This window comes from Doryrhamphus excisus, linkage group LG14, assembly GCF_037039965.1.
Source record: "Doryrhamphus excisus strain RoL-2023G ecotype Guam linkage group LG14, RoL_Dexc_Guam_v1.1, whole genome shotgun sequence".
Taxonomy (NCBI): Eukaryota; Metazoa; Chordata; class Actinopteri; order Syngnathiformes; family Syngnathidae; genus Doryrhamphus; species Doryrhamphus excisus.
Window position 1 is genome coordinate 20,112,882 of NC_136370.1, and position 22,541 is coordinate 20,135,422.

A 22,541-nucleotide genomic window follows, 5' to 3' on the forward strand; every position below is an offset into this window, starting at 1 on the left:
TTCAATGTAAGTGCAGACCTGTCGTGTACAAATAAATAGTACTCAACATGCAATTTGACTCTTGAATATGCTTCTATGCTCTCCATTTTCTTCCATTTTCCTGGTTTCACTTTCAATTTCATTCTGTACAGTACAGATAAATAAATAGATATCAGTTTCTCTAGTATTTCAAATCAAAATCAAACCACAAGAAGACGAAGACGAAGAGCAAGAAGAACAACAACAACATCAGTTTGGACTTGAGTGTGGTTGCGGAAGCAACATGCTAACAGTGGGATTAGCCGCCCGTCTCATTAGAGACAGTGCTGCTCATCCAGCCAACAGCCAACGGTTACTTTTCATACTTTTCAAGGTACTTTACATGTGCTACTGACCTTCTTCTCCTTGTAGATGCCTTGCTCCTTCTCCAAGGCTATCTTGGCTCGTTTCTCTGCAGACAACGGCGACCCTTCAGCATGGCTGGCATTGTTACATCACAACAAGATGGTTTGTTAAGTGGCATCACAAACCTTTCTGCTCTTTCAGGTAGTCCGAGTTTTCGGCCATCCACAGCGCCGTCTTGACTTGGATCTCCTGGTCGCTCAGCAGGTACTGAAAAAATGAGGGGCAGCATGCCTTCACGCCAAGAACCGCTGAGGTCTCACGTGATTGATTTTCAATGATAGCTAATGACATGAGTCAAGGTGGAGGGGTCGGAGGTCAAGCCCCTACATGTTCACATGACCACCAGCCGCCATTGATTTTCCATATCATTTCTCATTCTCATGAAGTGTGTTGTTTACCAGCTCGATCTCGCTGTCATCAATCCCGCTAAGGTCCAGCTCGCCGCCTCCAACCGAGTCGCCTGTCACAAAAACAGACATTTTTAACTGCAGTTGTCGTTTTAAGGTCCCGTCATCACGCTGCTCCCCGTGTTCTTGTGGCGAGTATCTTGAATAGCAAGACCTCCACATGACCCCTCACTTCCACCACGGAGGCAGCGCTTCATTAAGGAGAACCTTTCCTAATCTTAACCCCCCCTCAATGAGGAGTTCAAAAAAATCCAGCTGATCCACTCGGGTCACTTGCTATCAGGCGGGCCCAGCCCTCTATGAACTTCCTGTGCCGGAGGGGAGATAAGAGCCAGCACGGAGACTCATGATAAGACGGGGGGGGGGGGGCACTTAGTGTATCGTTATTTTTGTGATGAAAGATCTGGAGTGCAATCTTTCCTTTGGTACGTATATACGTCTGTTTAGCCCAGGGTTGGGCAAACTACGGCCCGGGGGCCACATCCGGCCCGCCAAGTGTTTGAATACGGCCCGCCCAATCTTTCCAAAGTATTTCATTTAAACTCAACATACAACCTGGCATCATGGCCTGAGCCAACCTTTTGATGGTTTTATCAATTTCGTTTTTTGACATGGTCTGTTGTTTACAAAGTGCTCCTGAAAAAAGGGACACAAGCACATAATAATAATTATTATTATTATTATTATTAGAACTATTATGATTATTATAATTATTATATTAATGGTAATTATTATATTAATTATATATAATATTATTGTTATATTTACATATTTTACATAATAATTATTATTTTAATTTTATTGTAATTATAATATTTTATTATTTTTCAAATATTTAAATATAAATGAATAATGTACAGTGAAGAAAATAAGTATTTGAACACCCTGCTATTTTGCTATTTCTCCCACTTAGAAATCATGGAGGGGTCTGAAATTTTCATCGTAGGTGCATGTCCACTGTGAGAGAGATAAACTAAAAAGAAAAATCCAGAAATCACAATGCATGATTTTTTAACAATTTATTTGTGTGATACAGCTGCAAATAAGTATTTGAACACCTGAGAAAATGAATGTTAATATTTGGTACAGTAGCCTTTGTTTGCTATTACAGAGGTCAAACGTTTCCTGTAGTTTTTCACCAGGTTTGCACACACTGCAGGAGGGATCTTGGCCCACTCCTCCACACAGATCTTCTCTAGATCAGTCAGGTTTCTGGGCTGTCGCTGAGAAACACGGAGTTTGAGCTCCCTCCAAAGATTTTCGATTGGGTTCAGGTCTGGAGACTGGCTGGGCCATGCTAGAACCTTGATATGCTTCTTACGGAGCCACTCCTTGGTTTTCCTGGCTGTGTGCTTCGGGTCGTTGTCGTGTTGGAAGACCCAGCCACGACCCATCTTCAATGCTCTGACAGAGGGAAGGAGGTTGTTCCCCAAAATCTCACAATACACGGCCCCAGTCATCCTCTCTTTAATGCAGTGCACTCGTCCTGTCCCATGTGCAGAAAAACACCCCCAAAGCATGATGCTACCACCCCCATGCTTCACAGTAGGGATGGTGTTCTTCGGATTGTACTCTTCATTCTTCTTCCTCCAAACACGCTTATTGGAATTATGACCAAAAAGTTCTATTTTGGTCTCATCTGACCATAAAACTTTCTCCCATGACTCCTCTGTATCATCCAAATGGTCATATGCAAACTTAAGACGGGCCTTGACATGTGCTGGTTTAAGCAGGGGAACCTTTCGTGCCATGCATGATTTCACATCATGACGTCTTAGTGTATTACCTACAGTAACCTTGGAAACGGTGGTCCCAGCTCTTTTCAGGTCATTGACCAAGTCCTGTCGTGTAGTTCTGGGCTGATTCCTCACCTTTCTTAGAATCATTGAGACCCCACGAGGTGATATCTTGCATGGGGCTCCACTCCGATTGAGATTGACCGTCATGTTTAGCTTCTTCCATTTTCTAATGATAGCTCCAACAGTGGACCTTTTTTCACCAAGCTGCTTGGTAATTGCTCCGTAGCCCTTTCCAGCCTTGTGGAGGTGTACAATTTTGTCTCTGGTGTCTTTGGACAGCTCTTTGGTCTTCGCCATGTTACAAGTTAAAGTCTTACTGATTGTATGGGGTGGACAGGTGTCTTTATGCAGCTAACGACCTCAAACAGGTGCATCTGATTCAGGATGATACATGGAGTGCAGGTGGACTTCTAATGGGCAGACTAACAGGTCTTTCAGGGTCAGAATTCTAGATGATACACAGGTGTTCAAATACTTATTTGCAGCTGTATCACACAAATAAATTGTTAAAAAATCATGCATTGTGATTTCTGGATTTTTCTTTTTAGTTTATCTCTCTCACAGTGGACATGCACCTACGATGAAAATTTCAGACCCCTCCATGATTTCTAAGTGGGAGAAATAGCAAAATAGCAGGGTGTTCAAATACTTATTTTCTTCACTGTATAATAATATTTATTATAATGTATAATAAATAATAGCAGATTGCATGACAATTTTACAGATACAATAATACCAGGTGGACTGTTACGTGTAAAATATATAGTCTGCCCCCCCCCCCCCCCCCCGTAAATTTTGTCATATCAATGCGGCCCGCGAGTCAAAAAGTTTGCCCACCCCTGGTTTACAATATTCACAACACAATATTCTAATATTCTATAACACAATATTCTGTGTGCCTTGAAAAATCAGTCAAGATCATCAACGGAGCCATTGCACATAAAAATGTTAATGTATTTATACCGTTTTATTTTTGCCTTTTACACATTGAATTGAATTCAAGAAAAATGTGACTATGTTGCCTTTTGTTTAAGTGAAAAACACACCGTTTGCTGTCAATAAATATTTCAAAAGAAGTAGAAAAAAAGGACGTCAGCATAGAAAAGTGATGGTGTTGACGCAATAAGAACACATCAAGAAGATGTCAGCTCAACAGTTCCATGATGCTCGTTCAGCTACTTGCGCCACGTCTAATGAGCTCCTCTGGAGGCCCCGCCCTCCCCACTCATGCTGACATGTGTGATGTGGTCACGACGGAAAGATGCTTCGGGAAGCAGAGAGAAAGACAAGCCAATGCTAGCAGGAGACAGGAAGGAAAGGGAGGGGCCAAAGAAGGAGACCTTTCAGGGGGAGGACAAGCTAGCAGAACCAGATGAAGACCAAAAATCAAGAATTTCTAATCCTGATCTTCTAATCCTCATCTTCTAATCCTGATCCCTTTACCGTTGCAGTCTGACCCGCCAAGCATACAAAGTCACACAAAAAAAAAAGACTGCTGACTCCCACAAAGCTCTTTTTCTCCATCATCATCCTCTTTTTCTTCTCCTGTCCAGCCCCCCCCCGCAGAGGACACTGCGCATATGAGCTGCAGGATTAGGAGGTGGGAGGGATGTAGAGCAGGGGTGTCCAAACTTTTTCCAACGAGGGCTGCATACTAAGAAAACCAACTCCTGGAGATGCTGGGATGTTTTGATATTAATGACAGGAAGCAGCCTCCATCTCGGCTTTGTCTTATTGGCAAATACTGTAAACATTATTAGTGTCAACTGGGTATGCTGGGGCCTATCCCAGCTTAGAGGCGGGGTCCACCCTGGACTGGTGGCCAGCCAATCCCAGGGCACATATAGACAAACAACCATTCACACTCACATTCATACCTATGGACAATTTGGAGTGGCCAATTAGCCTAGCATGTTTTTGGAATGTGGGAGGAAACCGGAGTACCCGGAGAAAAGCCACGCATGCACGAGGAGAACATGCAAACTCCACACAGAGATGGCCTAACGGAGATGTTTTAGTTTTGTTTTTTTAATCCAGCCCCCCCCCCGTGTAGACACATTCACTCCATGATCTTCAACCTTTCCTCATCAATGTGAAAGCCCCTGGAGCCCAAAAGGTAGACATTTTAACACCTCAGGTGTTGAGTGTCAGGTTAGACCACCTAATATGGACTTGGGGGGGGGGGGGGTGTTAAACTTTGCTACTTTGTGATGTGCACTCTTGCAGCCGTGTTATCTCCAGGCCTCCAGCACAAAGCAGGTGGTGGTGCAGAAAGCTCCGCCTGGATGGCACTGTGAGGTCATCAAGCTCAGTGCTACTAGCCCCCCCCCACAGCACACACCCCACCCACCCACAGAAACAAGCCCAGGCAATAAATAGTGCGAGATTCTCGCTGACACGGGTGGGCCGGGGCGAGCCTATTAAAACATGACCTGGCCGACCTTGGAAGAGCGGACACCCACTCAACCACCTGCTCCCCCCCTCCTGGTTTCAGAGGGAGGGGGGATAGCATGGTACCTCCCACCAAGGCTTGATGGAGACATTTGTTTATATTGTATAAGTACGTCATGTTGCTTTTGCCATGCTAATGAGAGAACACAAACGACACCCCCATTATGGCAGCTGTCATCCCCAATCATGGGGGCACCAAACATGATGGCTTTCTTACTCCAGAGCCAGAGGATGATGACAGGCTAGCAAACTGTTAATGCGTCCACGGAGACGCTCCATCTTGGAGTGTTCTTCCGCTGCGGCCAAATGTCATCATCATCCCAGCTGTCCCAGCGGCCTGGAGGACATCAGCACGAAGAGCAAAAGTACCCCCAGATGATCAGCGTCCATTAATGAGTAATGAGTCATTATTAATTCAAGGGGGACTGAAGTAGAGAGGCAAAAAAAGCTGCACGGAGGTTTAGGATTATTAAACACGTGGCATGACAAATCTTCATTTCAACAGGTGTGCTCCCATTTCAGGTGGCTAATGAGTCCATTAGAACCTTCAAAGACCGATGGAGTCCACTGATAAGAGTCTGAAAGGACTCATCTGTTGCCGCTCTGATGCAGCTATTTGGCAGCCGAGGATGCAAAGATGAATATGACGTCTGCCATCAAAGTGATGACCTGGGTCTCATCAGCATAGCAAAGCGAGCATCGTGATGAAGGACGTTTCTTCTCCCTCATCTAACCCAGTCAGAAATGAGTCAGCAGCTCCGACGCTGGCTTGAGTCCCTGATTTCAGTGAAAAGAAGCTTACAGATGACATGTCCCATCTGGGGAGCCATGTTGTCTTTTTTGTTTATGAACGTTGAAAGTGAAGGCGATAGTGAACGTGGGGCCGAAGCTCATTGATTGGACTTAAGTGCTGGGCCCAAAAGGGCCTGGACGGATCAATGCCGACTCTAAATGTGCAGGACAAAGCTCCCTGAAGATCTGGGCCACACGTTACGGTGACAAAGTCATCTGGAGGTGCTTCAGACACCATTGTGATGGAAATGTTGGGAGGACATTCTACACTTGACTTACTCCGGTATTGGATGTACAATCATGTGTACATTATTGGCACACGCTTACGTCATATAACATATATCATAGCAGTGCCTGACCAATAGTCAAATGTTAGATGATGTTAGATTTGGCTAGAATTAGCCAATAGAGGGACTGTACAATGAAACAATGGATGCACTGTTAGTCACCTGACAGGTTGCCTGGCAACCTTATCAAGCCTGCTGAAGCTTGAACACGTCGAAAGCACACACCCACACCCTTGATTGACAAGCTGGAGACGGTCAGATGCAGGCATGTTGCCAAACTCTACTGATCCAATCAGGAAAAGGGTCCTGCCCCTGCGTGGGCTGGACTCGAGAATAGCATAAGATGGAAGCGCTTCCTAGTTCGACACCTTGCTTCTTCCTTGATGAGACGGAGGTCCAACACTGTACTTTGTGACATCGTCCGGACTATTACTGGTATAAATATTGATAGTAGAGAAAGGAATGTCCCACTGGTGTTTTTAATTATTCATTTCTAATAGTTAGCCTAACTCACGCTGCATGTCAAGATGGTCATCTGGTCTGTGTGACTCAAACGCACCACAGTTTATAGCATTTAGCACACAGACTCAAAGCAGATGTTTGCAGCCTGAAAACGACCACAAGTCCTCGTGTAGATGTTCTCAGCATCATGGCATGCTCCACTTACGTGTCATCGAACAGGAAGTTGTGTTTTGGTTTTATTAAAATCCATTTAGAAAAAAAAACAGTCAGAGTGCTGTCAAAGTCTTTGCAAGAAGCTTGTAAAAATCCTAAAAGCTAATAACTCTGGTCAAGTCAAAAGTTCAGCAGGAGAAATGAGTCTTTTTATTATTATTTTTCTGCTTTTCTCATCCAAATGCATCCAAATGACAACCTTCCCGACATCCCTGCCCCACACTGACACACGCGCAAACACACTCAGATGAAAGGCTTGGTTGTAATGACAAGGTCCGCTTCATACTTCAAAAGATGGAGCGGTCGGGGGGGGGCGGGGGGGGGGGGGCACCAACCTCCTCAGGTTCTCACACACACACACACACACACCTTGCCTGGTAAAAAAACACCACACCATATACTCAAAATTCACCAAACATTTTTGACGGCCTCCACCAAGGCCACATGGAGACTTGGACCTGCTCCAGGAGAATGTGCCCCCTCTCTGATCTAGAACTCCTCAGCTGCAACCAAGCGCTAGAGGAGCCATCTTGGAATGACATGACAACAAACGGCGTGTAAGGTCACATGCGTAGCATGAGCTCACTGGCAATAAGGGGTCGTGTCGCCGGGATTTACGGAGGAGGTACATTAGGTGCTCGTCTCCGGGAGAGGCCAAATGTCAATATTTCCGCTCTAAGTGTTACTATGGCAACGCTTCCCACATGTGTAATTAGCCAATCATGCCGAGTGACCACTTGTGTTGTTTGAACAGCACCAACACACACAAACAAAAATGGCACTCACCATTGTCTTCCGCTCCTTTGACACAGCTGTCGATGGACTTGCCCAGGCCCAGCGTCGCCGCCGTGGGCATGCTGGTCCCCAAGATGGACGCCAGAGACGGGCCTTTCCTCTTGAGAGCGTCCTCCTCCTCTTCCGCCTCAGCGGCCTCACCCTGCTCCAACTTGATGAGCGACTCCACGGTCAGCTCGGCCAGCTCCTTACCAAAATGCTTGGCCACCGCCTGGAGTACATCATCTTCCTCCACGTCATCATCCACCTTGCTTTCCGCCATCTTGCTGGCGGATGAGATGACATCATCCAGGTCGTTCTCCATGTCTGTGAGGCGGGAGCAACAAATCCACTTTGATCTTTACATTCGGAATGAAAAACAAGCGGGTCTGGGTTACCACAACAACAGGACACCATTTTCATACAAAAACCTGGATTTCTAAACCCCCATCACTTGGTGTCTGGGACACACACTCAGCCCCCCCATACCTTCTTTGGCGTAAGCAGCGTAAACTCCTCTCAGTTTGGGTCGGCTGCTCTCCAGCTTTGTGTCAATCTCGTCCTGGTAGCCTTCAATCTCACCTGCCACATGTCAGTACACTCAAGTAAGTGCACTGCATACCCTGCGTAAATACGGCTGTGAGATAACAGAAAAAAAAGTATACCTTCTATATCATCCATCTTCTTCCTTAGCTCCACTTCCAGCTGCAACAACATGCAGTATATTTAGGCTTGCATGCACAGACTGTTTACTTCTTGCTTTCTTCACTATTTATTCAAAAGGAAGCCTGTGTCTCGGCTGCACGGCGGTTGAGTGGTTAGCATGCAGACCTCACAGCTAGGAGACCTGAAATCAAGCCCACCCTCGGCCATCTCTGTGTGGAGTTTGCATGTTCTCCCCGTGCATGCGTGGCTTTTCTCCGGGTACTCCGGATTCCAAAAACCTGCTAGGTTAATTGGCCACAGGTGTGAATGTGAGTGTGAATGGTTGTTTGTCTATATGTGCCCTGGGATTGGCTGGCCACCAGTCCAGGGTGGGCCCCGCCTCTTGCCCCAAGACAACTGGAATAGGCTCCAGCACCCCTGTGGCCCTAGGATAAGCGGTAGAAAATGAATGAAAGCAGTACCCTGATGTTGCACACTCTGCACTCCAAACATGAGTGAGGGTACGGTGATGGAGACTTGGCACCTTCCACACCAGGATCCGCATCAGAAACACAATCCGTTCTGCCCATGTGCGTAAAGAGTCTACATCTGTTCGGCAGCTTTTCCAACTATTTAACAGCCACCCGTAACAGGGTTTAACAGGTACCCCGAAGCGTACTAAGTCATCAGTGGACTTATTTCCTGTCAGGCAACACCATTTGTACTACACGTATGCAATATCCATCACCTCCATACAATGATATGTTGTTCTTCACAGTGATATCTGATATCTGCAGCTTTGACAGGCCGTTGATTAGTTGTCATTAAATTACCTGCTGGACCTTCTTCTTTCTAATCCCTGCAGTGTAGCATGGCGGGTCACACTCCTGGTCCAGGTCCACCTTATTGAACTCCTCGATGGTCAGCAGACTGGTGGGTGTGTCTTCAAACTCGGCCAGTCTGACGCAGCACCATCAGGTCCATCCAACAGCGGTAACAAAACATAAAGCTAGTTAAGGGTTATGGCGTACAGTCTGGGTGTTTTGGGACGTCAATTCCACGTGTCAACATCCGTCACCTACCTTTTTCTGAGTGTGTTTTCACACACTTTCACTACTTCGACGATTTCTTTGGTGGTACGGCGAAACTCGTGCATGCGAGCGGCCACTAGAAGCGCTGCAAACACAAATATTGTATGTTTACAACTTTCTTTGTAAAGCAAGACAAGGCAAGACATGCACCAGGTAATTCAAAGTGCTTTCATATGGATCTTCCCAGCCTGTGTAAGGAAGTGGATCATCAATGGATGTTTATTTACTACGTAATACATACAGCTAAATTCGACATGCCATTGTCACAAATGAATACTTTATAATGACATCAGTGGAGCTGAGTGAATGCGTAAAAGCACACAACTTCTCGCAAGTTGGCTCCTGGAACACAGCGTAATAGAAAAATAACGATGTTTGGGCCTCCCAGGTGCAGCGCGGCCACCCCAACAGCAAAATAAGGAAGAAGAAAAAACAGGACAAAAGAGGAGAAGCCTCCTAATGTTATGCAATGAGCAGCGTAGCGAGCCTTAAAGGAGAACACTTACATAACCTTCATTAGAGCGCCTGGGCTGCAGAGTCTGCTAAAAGATACATGCATGCTTTCTACTTCCATGTGCACGCTCCAAAGGAAGGACCACTTTCTCACCAGCCACCAGCACGGACGGACATCAAGCACGCCAATCCAAATCGGTTGCTTAAGTCATTTTACAAGACAACGTCCTCAAACTTTTGCTTCCAACATGCGAGTGCATCTACCTCCATGATTTATGACGACGAATTAAACATTCAGGCGGCCCAGTAGCGGAAAGCACCCCACGCGGGCCTCAGTAAAGGAAGACTTTGGTATCAGGTAAGATCAGGTCGACCAAACTGAACATGGAGCTGAAAACTTTGAGTTGGACACAATGGATACAATATTTAATATTTAATATGTCCCCTCTTTGGCTGCATATTACACTTTTTAAACCAAAAAAAGGAACCCCCCACCACTGGCCGCTTATGATCTATGAGATCTATAGAGCAGCTTCACAGACTTATGGAAGCCACAGCGTCAAATAAAAGAAAGTGTGATATGTTAAAAAGTGGATGTTAGGGCCGGGTCGGTACCTGCGCCACAGAGTCCAGAAGGCCTTCGTCCGGTGTGCATCCAGTCCCTCTTCATCCTCTGAACCAGCCTTAGCGCTGTCATGGACACGTCGTGGTTCTTCTCGCCAAATTCCAGCAGCTGGGCGAAGCGTGGAATATAAAGGCACGGGTCTGGTGGAGACAAGCCCATGTTTTGTTTCATTTATTTGATTTTCAAGGTGCCGCAGGGTGGACTAGCGGTTAGCATGTTGGCCGAGGAAAAACAAGATAGGATGTTGGTAATCTGATCTATTTATTGTTTACATCTCCTTTGCAATATTCTAGCAAGTCTAATGCATTGAAGATATTTTCATGCTCTGTTGAATGAATACATTTGATTGACAAGACAGAACCATATGTACAGACATATGTACAGTATATACCCAAGCTCAACAGAAGGTGACTAGACTTTTACAACAAAGTATCAGTGCTCTACTCGAAGATAAAACCACTTCATATACTAAAAACATAAGGCCACAAATGTCTTTGCGCTTAGAAAGAAAATGATAAAATGGGACTAAGAAGTGTTTGAAAACAGCATTTTTAACAAAGCTGACCCAAAATCAGCTGGGATAGGCTCCAGCTCCCCTGTGATCCAAAGCAGGACAAGCGCTATCGAAAAATGAATGACTGAGCAGAAGCTGTGTCCCAATACTTTTGCCCATGTGGCGTGCACTAAGACAGTGGCCGGCTGCTAATTGGCGCCACTGGAGACGAGAGGATTAAGTTTGAGTTGGAGTGCCTTCTGCAGCTTTGCGTGTCCGCTGGCAGGTCGGACGAGGAAAAGTCTCTCCTTTAAAGCCGCACGTGAACACTGAATGACGTTTATGGGAAAACGTCTGCTTTATCCGAGGAGGAGACGAAAAGCCATCGCATGCTTCTGACCGTGAAAACAATGTGGCAGGTGGCCACTTTTAGCCCCCCTTAAAAATCACTTTACTGTGCTGAGGGATCCAATTGGAGTCTAAACTTGGGGGGGTTGGGGAGGGGGTCCTCTTTCTCCAGGAGACGAAAAGGAGAGTTTGATGACAGCGGAGTCAAATAACTTTGAAGTCAGCGGCTGCGGGCCGAGCCAGCTGGTAATAAGATCCAGACTGATCCCTTCCCCCGCTGCACCACGTAATCATACGTGTGCACCGCTTCTTCTTCTGCTGTCGTCTCGCTACTGAGTCACAGGACACGTCTAACCTTCTTTTGGAAGCATAATACGAGCAGAGAAGGAGTCACGGTTTATGTCGACATACAAATGATGCCCTCCTGCCCGAACCAAACACTGACCCAGAAAGGCCGCACCCAAAATATTTCTCCTTCCAATAAAACTGGTGACCAAGAGAAGTAAAGAAGTTAAGCGCTAAAGTGACCATCTTTAACACTTGCACCTGCAAAGGGTTGGGGTGTCGCCCGCCCGCCTGCCCCCCCAACCCCACCTACATTAGATCAGCGTTAGAAAACACCTCAAGAACAACAACATTTCCATGAGGGAAAAGCAGGTGACTTTAACAAATGTATATTCATGGTGTTCATATGCATATAAGCTACTACTATTACTATATCTTTTAGACTGCGCTCTCACCTTACAAACTGTACCTGTACAAATGTTTAAATATGGATTCAATTCCAACTACAGTTGTGTTTAGAGTATTTCATCATTTCATCCTAAACACAACATTTAAAAGTGTTTTCGTCTCGTTCTGGCGTTGATGTCCTGTTAATTATTGATTATTTATTGGGCTCTAACCAGCGAGGCGGAGGAGAGGACTGGTTGGTGCTGTGACGCACTCTGCGGAGCAGCTCCGATGCCAGTGACGTTCAGGCATGCGTGAATGTGATTGGTCCGGGCGGACAGGGGGCGGGGAGAAAACGGGGAAGAGATCGGGAGTAAAAAAAGAGAAAATAAAAAGATCAGCGCTTGAAAAGTGTCCACAACAAACACCATCTAACGAGGAACTGGCACCCACGCAAGGAGCTGCGGGGTCGGCTTCGTCTCGGTGTGCGACCACGAAGACGCAACAGAGAGCGAAAGTGTCAGGTGCGGATTTGATGACGGCCGGAAAAGAGGGAAGACGGCCCGGAGATGAGATGAGCTGACGGTCACGACACAGGAACAAGTTGGACGAGGAGGAGGAGGAACAACAACACTGGTCCCGGTCCTACGTTTGATTTTCACACGCAGCATCGGCCGTCGACGCCGAGTTAACGCCGCGTACAGGAAAGGGGGACGGGGGCCGAATCCTCGGGGGAAACTCGACTCGTCTACCGCGGGACAGCGCGCCGACAAGACCTCTCGTTTGTGCCGATGCCCACGGCAGACTGCAGGCTGCTCCATCATGGCCGGATCATGAGGTGCCTGACCTGCCTCCTCCTTCTGCCAGACACCCTGAGAAAGTCCAAGAAGCTCGGCGGGCTCCCGGGCAGACTGCCCCTGTCTTACGACGTCCCGAGCAGCAAGAAGCATAAGAAGATGGCCGCGGAGCTATGTCCCGCCGGCAACGGCAACCTGGCCAGCGGCACCACGGTGGCGGACGCGGAGAAGACCAAGGAGGCGCCGGTCAACCAGGCCGCCAGCGGAGGCGGTGGCGGCGGGGACGGCGAAGGAGGCGCGGCGGCCACCAGCCCGACCACCCAGCAGAACATCAGCAACAACAACAACACCGTGGAACCCAGAAGCTGGCAGTGCAGCCACCCCACACTGAGGGAGAGGTACTGCTTATTTATACTAGTCCTCATGGCCAAATATTGTACCATAAGTACTAAATACCTTCTAATCCGATGGATCCAGGGCTGAAAAGCAGCCACTACAAGAATAATGCTGACTTTTGATGAATGAGTGTTTATTATTGTGTTTGGAGTTTAGCAGGATTGATTGATTGACAGTTTCCTCAGCACAATAATAAACATTGTTACAAGTGACAAAGTCAAAAGTCAGCATTAGGGTTTTGGAAAGAATACCTTGATTGAATGACTTTTGGTCAAAAGCATGTAACATTACCAGAACAGCATGTTTGGGTGCAAGAATATGATGTTTTTTTTACACTTCCCAACATTAAAACCTGGTAATTAACTGTCTTCAATAAATAAGTAAATAGCGTGGTAGGATGAGACGTTTCTTTGTTGTTGTCGTTTTAGGAACGCCTTAATGTTCAACAACGAGCTGATGGCTGACGTCCACTTCATCGTGGGTCCCCCGGGGGGGTCACAGAAGGTTCCAGCACACAAGGTAAAGAAGCAGCAGCAGCTCAATGAGATGCTGTGACTTGGCATCCGGATTGTGTACTGATGCAGCCCCCCCCCCTGTCACAGTATGTGCTGGCCGTGGGAAGCTCCGTCTTCTGCGCCATGTTATACGGCGATCTGGCGGAGGAGGAGTCTGAGATCCACATCCCAGATGTGGAGCCCGCTGCTTTCCTAATTCTGCTCAAGTAAGTGAGCCACCGGGCCGTCAGTGTGACTTCAACGCTGGGAGCAGCGCTCCGTAATTGCTGCTTTTCTCTCCTACTCTTTGTTCAGCTACGAGCAGTTCGCTATACCCCCCCCTCCCCCCTCCTAAAAAAACCTGACAATTATCTTGCTGGAGAAACATGCAGAGCAGAGATTTAAAAATAACCTGGAAAGCCTTCTGGGGGCCGTGCTTTGTTGTGGTGGGGGTGGCCACTAAGGAGCAGCGGTGGTTCACTGTGGTGGCTTGAGGGCTGCGAGGTCACAGGTGAAAAATGATGGAACGAACGTGGTGGTGGTGACCAAGTGCCTTTGAGCAAAGCATTTAACCTACAACACCATGAAACGACTGAATGGCAAATGGTTGAACCGAACGGTTCAACAGACCAGACCTCTGCCAAGGTACTGGACCTAATCCCCCAACAGGGTCCTCCACAGCCCCTCAGTAGCGACACGGCTAGTGTTTGTTCGTAGGCGACTTCCTGGTTCACAATATTTGGAGTTGGACTGTTCCATTTACGCCATAGGGATTCAAGCAGTGAATCTCCATTACAAAAAGGTCATTTTGGCGTATCCTAAGATAACCTCAAGTCTTTTCTCCATGTTCCAGGTACATGTACAGTGACGAGATCGAGCTCGAGGCGGACACGGTGCTGGCCACCCTGTATGCTGCCAAAAAGTATATCGTTCCGGCGCTGGCCAGAGCCTGCGTTAACTTCCTGGAGACCAGCCTGGAGGCCAAGAACGCTTGCGTCCTGCTCTCGCAGAGTCGCCTGTTCGAGGAGCCCGAGCTGACGCAGCGCTGCTGGGAAGTGATAGACGCCCAGGCCGAGCTGGCGCTGCACTCCGAGGGCTTTTGCGAGATCGACCTGCAGACGCTGGAGATCATCCTACGGCGGGAGACGCTCAATACCAAGGAGGCGGTGGTGTTTGAGGCGGTCATGAGCTGGGCCGCCGCCGAGTGCCAGAGACAGGGGCTGGGGCCCACCACCCGCAACAAGCGTCAGGCATTGGGGAAGGCGTTGTTCTTGGTGCGCATCCCCACCATGAGTCTGGAGGAGTTTGCCAACGGGGCAGCCCAGTCCGACATCCTCACCCTGGAGGAGACGCACAATATGTTCCTGTGGTACACAGCCACCAACAAGCCCAAAGTGGACTTCCCCCTGACCACCAGGAAGGGCCTGGCCCCACAGAGGTGCCACCGTTTCCAGTCCTCAGCCTACCGGAGCAACCAGTGGCGGTACCGCGGCCGCTGCGACAGCATCCAGTTCGCCGTGGACAAACGGATCTTTATCGCCGGGCTGGGACTGTACGGCTCGAGCGGCGGCAAGGCCGAGTACAGCGTCAGGATCGAACTCAAGAGGCAGGGCATCGTCCTGGCCCAGAACTTGACAAAGTTTGTGTCGGACGGATCGAGCAGCACCTTCCCCGTGTGGTTTGAGCACCCGGTGCAGGTGGAGCAGGACGCCTTCTACACGGTCAGCGCCGTGCTGGATGGCAACGAGCTCAGCTACTTTGGCCAGGAGGGAATGACGGAGGTGCAGTGTGGAAAGGTGACCTTTCAGTTCCAGTGCTCCTCGGACAGCACCAACGGCACTGGAGTGCAGGGGGGACAGATCCCCGAGCTGGTCTTCTACGCCTGAGGACAGGAAGTGAGGGTTCTCCTCATGGCCTTCCAGTCATGTAGCATCACAAAACACTGAGCTGCTAGTTCTCAGACTCTTCTAGAAGCCACGTGTGCTCCACTTATTTAATTTAATTTAACGTTATTTTTTATTTAAAACTTTGTTCTTTGTTCTGCTGTTGCCATGGAAACACAGCAGCAGTCACATGATCCAGCCAAGCCACGCTACTGGACCGAAGTTGGTCTCACTGCTCCTCCTCCGTGCAGTGCAAACTTCATGTTCTGGCTCTTCAATGCAAAAAGTCGGTTTGTTGTTTTGCACTTGAGGACACGTCCTCAGTTTGGCGTCTTTTCTTTGAAAGTGTTGGAACAGCTCCATGCCCACACCTGATGACATAAAGGTTTGAATGCCATCCAAACTGCACACCTTGCATGGGTTCTGGTTTCTGTGTGACGGGGGAAGGGGGGGCGTTGGAGACATTCAAAGGGCAGCAGCGCCCTCTGGGCTGCCCAGGGTGAACTGCACCTCATAGTACTCATACTGTTTGGGTCAGTACAACTTCAGTAATGTTACATATTATGCATACACGGTACATTTTATTGACGCGTTATTCAGCAAACACTCATCTACCATGACATTAGATAAATATGCATAATTCCTACATTTACACAATATGTTAATGTTAGGGCTGCACGGCGGTCGAGTGGTTAGCATGTAGGCCTAGTTCAATTAGAGTTCAATTCCACCCTCGGCCATCTCTGTGTGGAGTTTGCATGTTCTCCCATGCATGCGTGGCTTTTCTCCGGGTACTCCGGTTTTCTCCCACATTCCAAAAACATGCTAGGTTAATTGGCCACTCCAAATTGTCCATAGGTATGAATGTGAGTGTGAATGGTTGTTTGTCTAAATGTGCCCTGGGATTGGCTGGCCACCAGTCCAGGGTGGACCCCGCCTCTTGCCCCAAGACAGCTGGGATAGGCTCCAGCACCCCCGTGACCCTCGTGAGGATAAGCGGTAGAAAATGAGCGAATGTTTATGTTATGTTACATTTAGCTACATTTGAGGGTCAAAATATTACAGGTTGTGTAGTTGTAACAGAAAATGATCAAACATATTGTTAAGTGAATACTGGCGACAGTACCAAAAGTCAACATTATCTTTGTAAAGGTTGGATTTTGAAGAAGGTGAGGACAGTACCTATAGCTGGAGCCTTGATGCACAGTTCTTTGGACAGGGCCAGGAAGGTTCTGCCTAAAGTGTACACGTTGACCTGTGGAACAGAGCAACACTTTGATGTTCTGCAATCATTTCTTATTGGAGGGAAGAACAGGAAACAGAATTAACTAAATTGGATCAATGATGGTGAGAGCGGGACAGGTGGGCAGCAGCCTGAAGCCCACCGTGTGGTCAGCAGCCCCTCCCACCACAGATGTTTCATTGTCCCGGAGCCAGGACACCCCTAGAAGGCTCGTCGTGCCACCCTCTCCTCTGACTGCGAGTGAAAGGCCGTGCTGCATGACAAAGACGCGAGGCCACACGTCTTTTGACTTCCTTTGCCGTCATACAACACAATGACGCGTGCACAGAAGGCCTCTGATCTCCGGCACTGCCCTTGGGGGGTGGACATGTTTGGACCCCCCCCTTAAGGATTCAACAGGCGACAGACACACAGCTATTCTGGGAAGAGGATTCCAGCTGGGAATTTAGATGCAAATGCAGGAATGCTGTTTGATGGAAAACAATCAACAAAGTTCTTCCATTTCATGTGCTAAACTTGCTAGCCACGCTTCCGCTCGTAGATGGTGGCTGGCGGCCAAACGCACAGCAGCATCCAAATGTTGCAAATACAGAATCCATCCAAATCAGAAAACACACACAAAAAGGGGAAATGCTGCAAATGCCAAACAGCTTCAAACCACAAACGCTGCAAGTTGACACAACAAGACAGAAGGTAGCCTGGGATAACTGATGTACGATTTTACACAATGATGGATCAATTCTTCCGTGCATCCCACTCATGTCTTCAAAAACGGATATCCCTCAGGTCTGGCATCCCTGGCATCCCTGGCATCACGGCCAACTTTCAGTGGTCTTGCATTCCTCTCGTGCAGCCGTATTGGGACTTTGTGTATGTTTTTGCTTATGCAGCATATTTATTACAGCCTTTTGATGCGTTTTACGGTGGTTTTGGTTTTAGATTATTTCTCTTTGCCACCCCACTCACCGAACTGACAAGATTAGCTTGTGACCATAGCAACGATCTAACAGCAGAAGGGTCAGGCAGCTATTTAGTGACAGACTGGAAGCGCCAAACATAGCAAAATGTTCCTTTTTAGGAGGCAACGAACAAAACGTGAGAAAACTATCAGGTTCTAAATTGAAGAACATTTTATGTGTCAAAACTACCAACCACAGCAATCCCTCCACACTGCACACACAACGGCTTCAGTGTTTACACGACTATGCGCCTCGTGTGGTCGTCCACGTTAAGGACAGTACGTTCGATTCCCCTCATGTGGCTGATTGATTCATCACATACACAGACAGTGTGTGTACACATGACTGGAGGTCAGTGTGGACTGGGGGGGGAAGGGGTTGGTGAGCCTTCTCCGGGACAACTGGTTGGATAAAAATACACCCCACTCCCAACCAGCTGCGACCCCCCCCCCCCTTTACTCACTTCTAAACTTATGCACACACGACTCAGCCTTAGTCACAACATTACAAGATTCCATAATGGCAGGGGTGTCCAAACACAGGGCACACACTTAAAATGGTTACAGTATATTTTGGCTTCACTATGAAATTATTGTGAGTAGTGTATGTGCAAGTAATATTCACTTTTTTCAGGTAGCCGATACAGTATGTATGAGCCACACAAGCCATGCGGGCTACAATGGGAAGTAGTGTGTAAACAGCACACTCTGGTGGACCGCTGTGTGAACTACAACATTACTCCATTCACACGTTAAAAGCAAATGAATATAAATGACAGTAGAGCAACTCTTACCTGTAAGACGTCACTGAGGTCCAAAAGCATGTCTGATGAAGACCAGTTAAGTCCATATGTTCATTGCTTCAAAACAACTTCAAGTCAACCAGACGGACACCTTGTGGTAAAAAAAAGGTAGCAGAGGGGATCAATCACGTCCAAGCATGCGTCAGCAGCCAAGTGATGAAAGTGCTGAGTCACTCTCAGCAGGATTACGGAAGTGAGAGGGGGGAAAAAAAAAGGATACGCGGCGTCCCCTCGGTGCGACAAACCAGGTAGATGCAGGCGGCCATGACGTGCGCAGACCTGCGCCCGCTCGTCAAGTGCTTGGCGAGCGCCATCTTGTAGAAGTTGAAGGCGGTGTCAAGACAGTGCTGGTTGAGCTGCAGCTGGTGCCCCAGCGTGGTGATGTGTTGCTTGGCTGTAAACATGTTCAAATGTTGGCAACATGCGTGTTAGTATGTTGTCAATTACTTTGTCCTTCAGTGGAAAACTATAAAATACAAATTAAGTTGCGACCATCAAAACGTTTCCGAACCGCCGCCATCCTGACAACTCGGGGTGCACAATAACTATCGGAGGGCCAATATGAGGAATTATGACATCATACCGATAACTTTGTTTTCTTATAAGTTCAAAAAATATTTTTCTCTTTTAAGATTTCAACTCTATGCTACTAAAATGACGTTATTTGTCCATGTGTCACACATCCTCACAATTAACTCTTAATATTTGACTTTATTCTCGAAAAATGATTGCTGATTATTACATTTTTTATGTTTTCTTATTAAATGACCTTTATACAATACACCGCAGGCCAATAATGACCAGCCAAAGGCCGCAAATGGCCCCAGACTTTAAGCTTCTGATGGAGGGCATGCATTGTCGCCCTCTGCTGTCCGCTCACCTCTCTGCAGCGTCTGGGCTCGTGACTCCTTGCCGGCACTGGCCAGGTGACCATCTCCAAAAGATGGAAGCTTTGCTCCACCTCAAAACGCCAAAACAAAAACATTATTAGCTCACAACAGACACAATAGCAAACTCTAGCGGACAACTTGTGTAATTACAACACAGGTCACAGCAGTGTGGAAAGTGAACAAGTGGCCACAGGTTGGGCAGGCTGACGGTCCTGACACGTGACTCACACTTAACAGATAAAAGAGCAACAAAATCAAACTACCTTTTTTGCATGCGGGCACAAAATTCCCTACATCACCTCGTACTTCGGTACATGACAATAAATTAAAATAAATACAAATTAAAAATGAATTTAAAAAATAAAAATTAATTTAATTTTTTTTATTAAAAATTAAAAAAAAATTAAAAACGTCAATTATATTAGGAAAGCAGGAAGTGAACAAATGTTACAAACAGTTACTGATTGTAAAAGTACCAGATGGAGGGGTAGGATTTAATAAGCTTTGCTTCTTCCTACTCCTTTTGAACATGTGATTGGAATCTGATGCATGTTCAAATGAAATTAAACCATTACCATTACCTGACCAAAACAGACATTAGGTCCTCTTGGAAGGCAAGTTCTAACAATGATAAAAGAATAGAGAACAGGCTGAATAGGTGTAAGATATGCTAACACAATGCTTATTCAGCTACACAAAAAACAAACATGAACAGAAAAGGTGTCCAGTGTTTATAGAACATAAACAGTTTCTCCATTTATAAGTTGCTCTGGAGTATAAGTCGCAGGAACAGCCAACCTATGCAAAAAAAAGTGTGACTTATAGCCCGGAAAATACGGTAATTAAGAAGCTTGGCAGGCCTTATGTGGCCCGCAGGCCGCAGTTTGCTCACGCTTGTTCCGGCACGATACCGAAATGAAAAACATTTGAAAAAGGTTCTGTCTGTTTGGACTGACAAAGGCACGCTGCTTAGAACGCAAACAGCTTTGGTCCACTGCTACAGCTAAAGTTATAATCCATATATTGGCGGACGCCGTTCTTGAGCAAGACGGTCCTCACCTTCTGAGGACACAAACTGTCCCACAGCCAGCGATCCTCCGCCCCCCGACTCCACAAACTCCACCTCGGAAACAATGATGCTGTCCTCCAGCACGGAGCCGCAGGCCATGCAGACGGCGTTACCCCGTGCATGGTCCACATCGATGTCGGTGCTGCCACAGTTCTTACACGTCCTCGTCATGGCAGCAGGTTGCTCGTCTCAACAGAAGTGCTGGACACAATAAATACATTATATAAATACACAATAAGTACATAAATACACAAAAAACATTACAATGACAGAAAATGTTGCACAAATCAGAACATGGTCAAAATATTTATTAGAGAGCCTCAAAAGTTGAACAGGTCTTTGGATATCAAATGTGGCCACAGTTTAGAACATGAAGTGATGACGTGCTAGCACCGATACATGTAGCTTTTTGCCCCAAACAAACATGGAGTCGTGTGACGTCATAGTCACAGAAGGACTAACATTACGTCGGCATTACAGTGACTGGGCTGTGATTAATGTCAGACAGTGATGGCATTTTACGGGAGGACAAATGAATGAAAGTCGACTTAAAAGTGCAGTTCGAGTGTGGCGAGAAGAAGTAAGCCAAGGTGAAGAAGCGGAATTCACACACATTGAAGCAGCCTCTTAGCCGGCTAGCTACGTGGCACCTTCGAGCTCAGTCAGCACTTTGGGGCTCCGCCAACACTGACTTTACAAACGTGACCACACGTCGAAAAGGGTCCACAAGAACCCACTGGAACCAGAACGTACTTTTTAAAGGTGTCCACGCGTGTGGTTCCGTCCGTGTTGTCATTGAGTGTAGCAATTTGACAGCTAGCTGCTAGCCAAAGTACACTCCGACATGATGCAACGTGCTGGACATCACAGGCGTGCACGTCATGCCGGTGCGCGTGTGCACGATACGTACCTCGGGCTCTGTGCAAGGCGCACGGTGCGCGTGCTCGCCCCCACACGTGTTTAAGTGAAGGAAACGAGGGGGCTCCTTTCGCGCCCAAGTGTGCTGTAGCGCAAGTAGTGACTGTCCGCACTGACTTGGTTGAGTAAAACAAAAAAAACAAGCATCTCTCGCATACACACGTGTTGACTATGATGGACCATACCAACTCTGCCGGGAGGGGAGGGGTGGTGACGTCCAATAAAGGCTCTTTGGAATGGTCCAAAACAAAAAGGAGCACGTAAACAGTTTGGTCAATGTAAAATAAGATGTGAGTGTCCAAAAAACGAATAATAAAATACAAAAAAAATTACAATCGGACCACTGTGTATATTATTTGTACAGTTACAGTGAAACAACACGTCAACAAAACATTACACAACCAAATCTAAACTAAAAGACAAAGCATCATCCATCATAAAAGTGGTGCCATCAGAAATTCTGGGCCCCATGAAGGGCCACCGCCTCGTAGAGATGGGATTTTTGGCTCTTTGACGGGAGCCGGATCTTGGTGAGCCGTTCCTTTCAAAGAGCCGTTCAAAAAACTGACTCATGTGGCTCACTTTTATATTTATTACGTTTTAAGAAGCCGGCCTGGCATTGACTCGTTTTATCATGGAAATAATCCCTGGGAGGAATGACTTTAGATATCCCACCAACATGAGTTGGAATTATTCTGAAATACTAATTATAACCTTTTAAAGTCTGATCTGGATTCATTGCAAATATTCCTAAATATTCCACAGGGTGGTGCTATAACACTCTGCTTTGACAGTGACGTCACTGTTTTGAATTACCCATTGTACAATTCCCAGCGTTACGGTTCCAAGCTGCGACTCGGTTCCCATCGTTCATGGTGATGAGCCGTTCAATAGAAGCGATTCGTTTGTGAACGTCACAACACTTCTGCTTCGCTGTGATCGCTTGCTTAGTGTCAAAATGTTGTCAAATATACTAAATATACTACATATATTACTACATATGATTTGCAAATTCCTTGTTCCCACCACGGGGATGGTCTTGAAATGTAAGCCCCCCGCCAAGTAGGATTAACTGTAACCTTACAATTTCTAAATGAAATAAAACATATTTCGAGTTTCCCTAATGAGATCTGGCATTATAATCAGGCCATTACAATATAATTACGGAATTATGGCAAAAAGACATCACATCCA

General features: G+C 46.9%; 2 protein-coding genes across 5 annotated transcripts in view; one reads left to right on the forward strand and one right to left on the reverse strand.

Moving 5' to 3' along the window:
- Positions 1 to 20,629, reverse strand: part of LOC131140235 (BRF1 general transcription factor IIIB subunit a) — a 273,391-nt gene extending 252,762 nt beyond the window's left edge. For all 4 annotated transcript variants that reach the window (XR_013629749.1, XR_013629748.1, XM_078796075.1 and 1 more), the window contains exons 1-14: positions 20,420 to 20,629; positions 19,351 to 19,431; positions 18,691 to 18,864; positions 18,462 to 18,493; positions 16,649 to 16,721; positions 10,374 to 10,523; positions 9,297 to 9,390; positions 9,048 to 9,174; positions 8,235 to 8,274; positions 8,059 to 8,151; positions 7,582 to 7,896; positions 783 to 844; positions 510 to 591; positions 375 to 430 (exon numbers count right to left, since the gene is read on the reverse strand). Coding sequence is in view for 2 of the 4 variants with exons in the window: in XM_078796075.1 (XP_078652201.1) it covers positions 375 to 430; positions 510 to 591; positions 783 to 844; positions 7,582 to 7,896; positions 8,059 to 8,151; positions 8,235 to 8,274; positions 9,048 to 9,174; positions 9,297 to 9,390; positions 10,374 to 10,523; positions 16,649 to 16,721; positions 18,462 to 18,493; positions 18,691 to 18,864; positions 19,351 to 19,431; positions 20,420 to 20,600 (1,560 nt within the window). In the remaining 2 variants the exon portion in view is untranslated. The remainder of the gene's footprint in view (positions 1 to 374; positions 431 to 509; positions 592 to 782; positions 845 to 7,581; positions 7,897 to 8,058; positions 8,152 to 8,234; positions 8,275 to 9,047; positions 9,175 to 9,296; positions 9,391 to 10,373; positions 10,524 to 16,648; positions 16,722 to 18,461; positions 18,494 to 18,690; positions 18,865 to 19,350; positions 19,432 to 20,419) is intronic.
- On the forward strand, positions 12,252 to 15,872 carry LOC131140237 (BTB/POZ domain-containing protein 6-B-like). Its single transcript, XM_058090471.2, has 4 exons — positions 12,252 to 13,091; positions 13,518 to 13,608; positions 13,692 to 13,810; positions 14,437 to 15,872. The coding sequence occupies exons 1-4, from the start codon at positions 12,688 to 12,690 to the stop codon at positions 15,467 to 15,469; spliced, it is 1,647 nt and encodes a 548-aa protein (XP_057946454.2). The 5' UTR covers positions 12,252 to 12,687; the 3' UTR covers positions 15,470 to 15,872.
- Positions 20,630 to 22,541: the final 1,912 nt, after the last annotated feature.

What these genes read in the sequence shown, in the direction of transcription:
- LOC131140237 (XM_058090471.2), top strand. Translation starts at nt 12,688, where the DNA reads ATGCCCACGGCAGACTGCAGGCTGCTCCATCATGGCCGGATCATGAGG. An exon ending in CACCCCACACTGAGGGAGAG is followed by an intron (nt 13,092 to 13,517) that starts GTACTGCTTATT and finishes TTGTCGTTTTAG; the next exon opens with GAACGCCTTAATGTTCAACA. An exon ending in AGAAGGTTCCAGCACACAAG is followed by an intron (nt 13,609 to 13,691) that starts GTAAAGAAGCAG and finishes CCCCTGTCACAG; the next exon opens with TATGTGCTGGCCGTGGGAAG.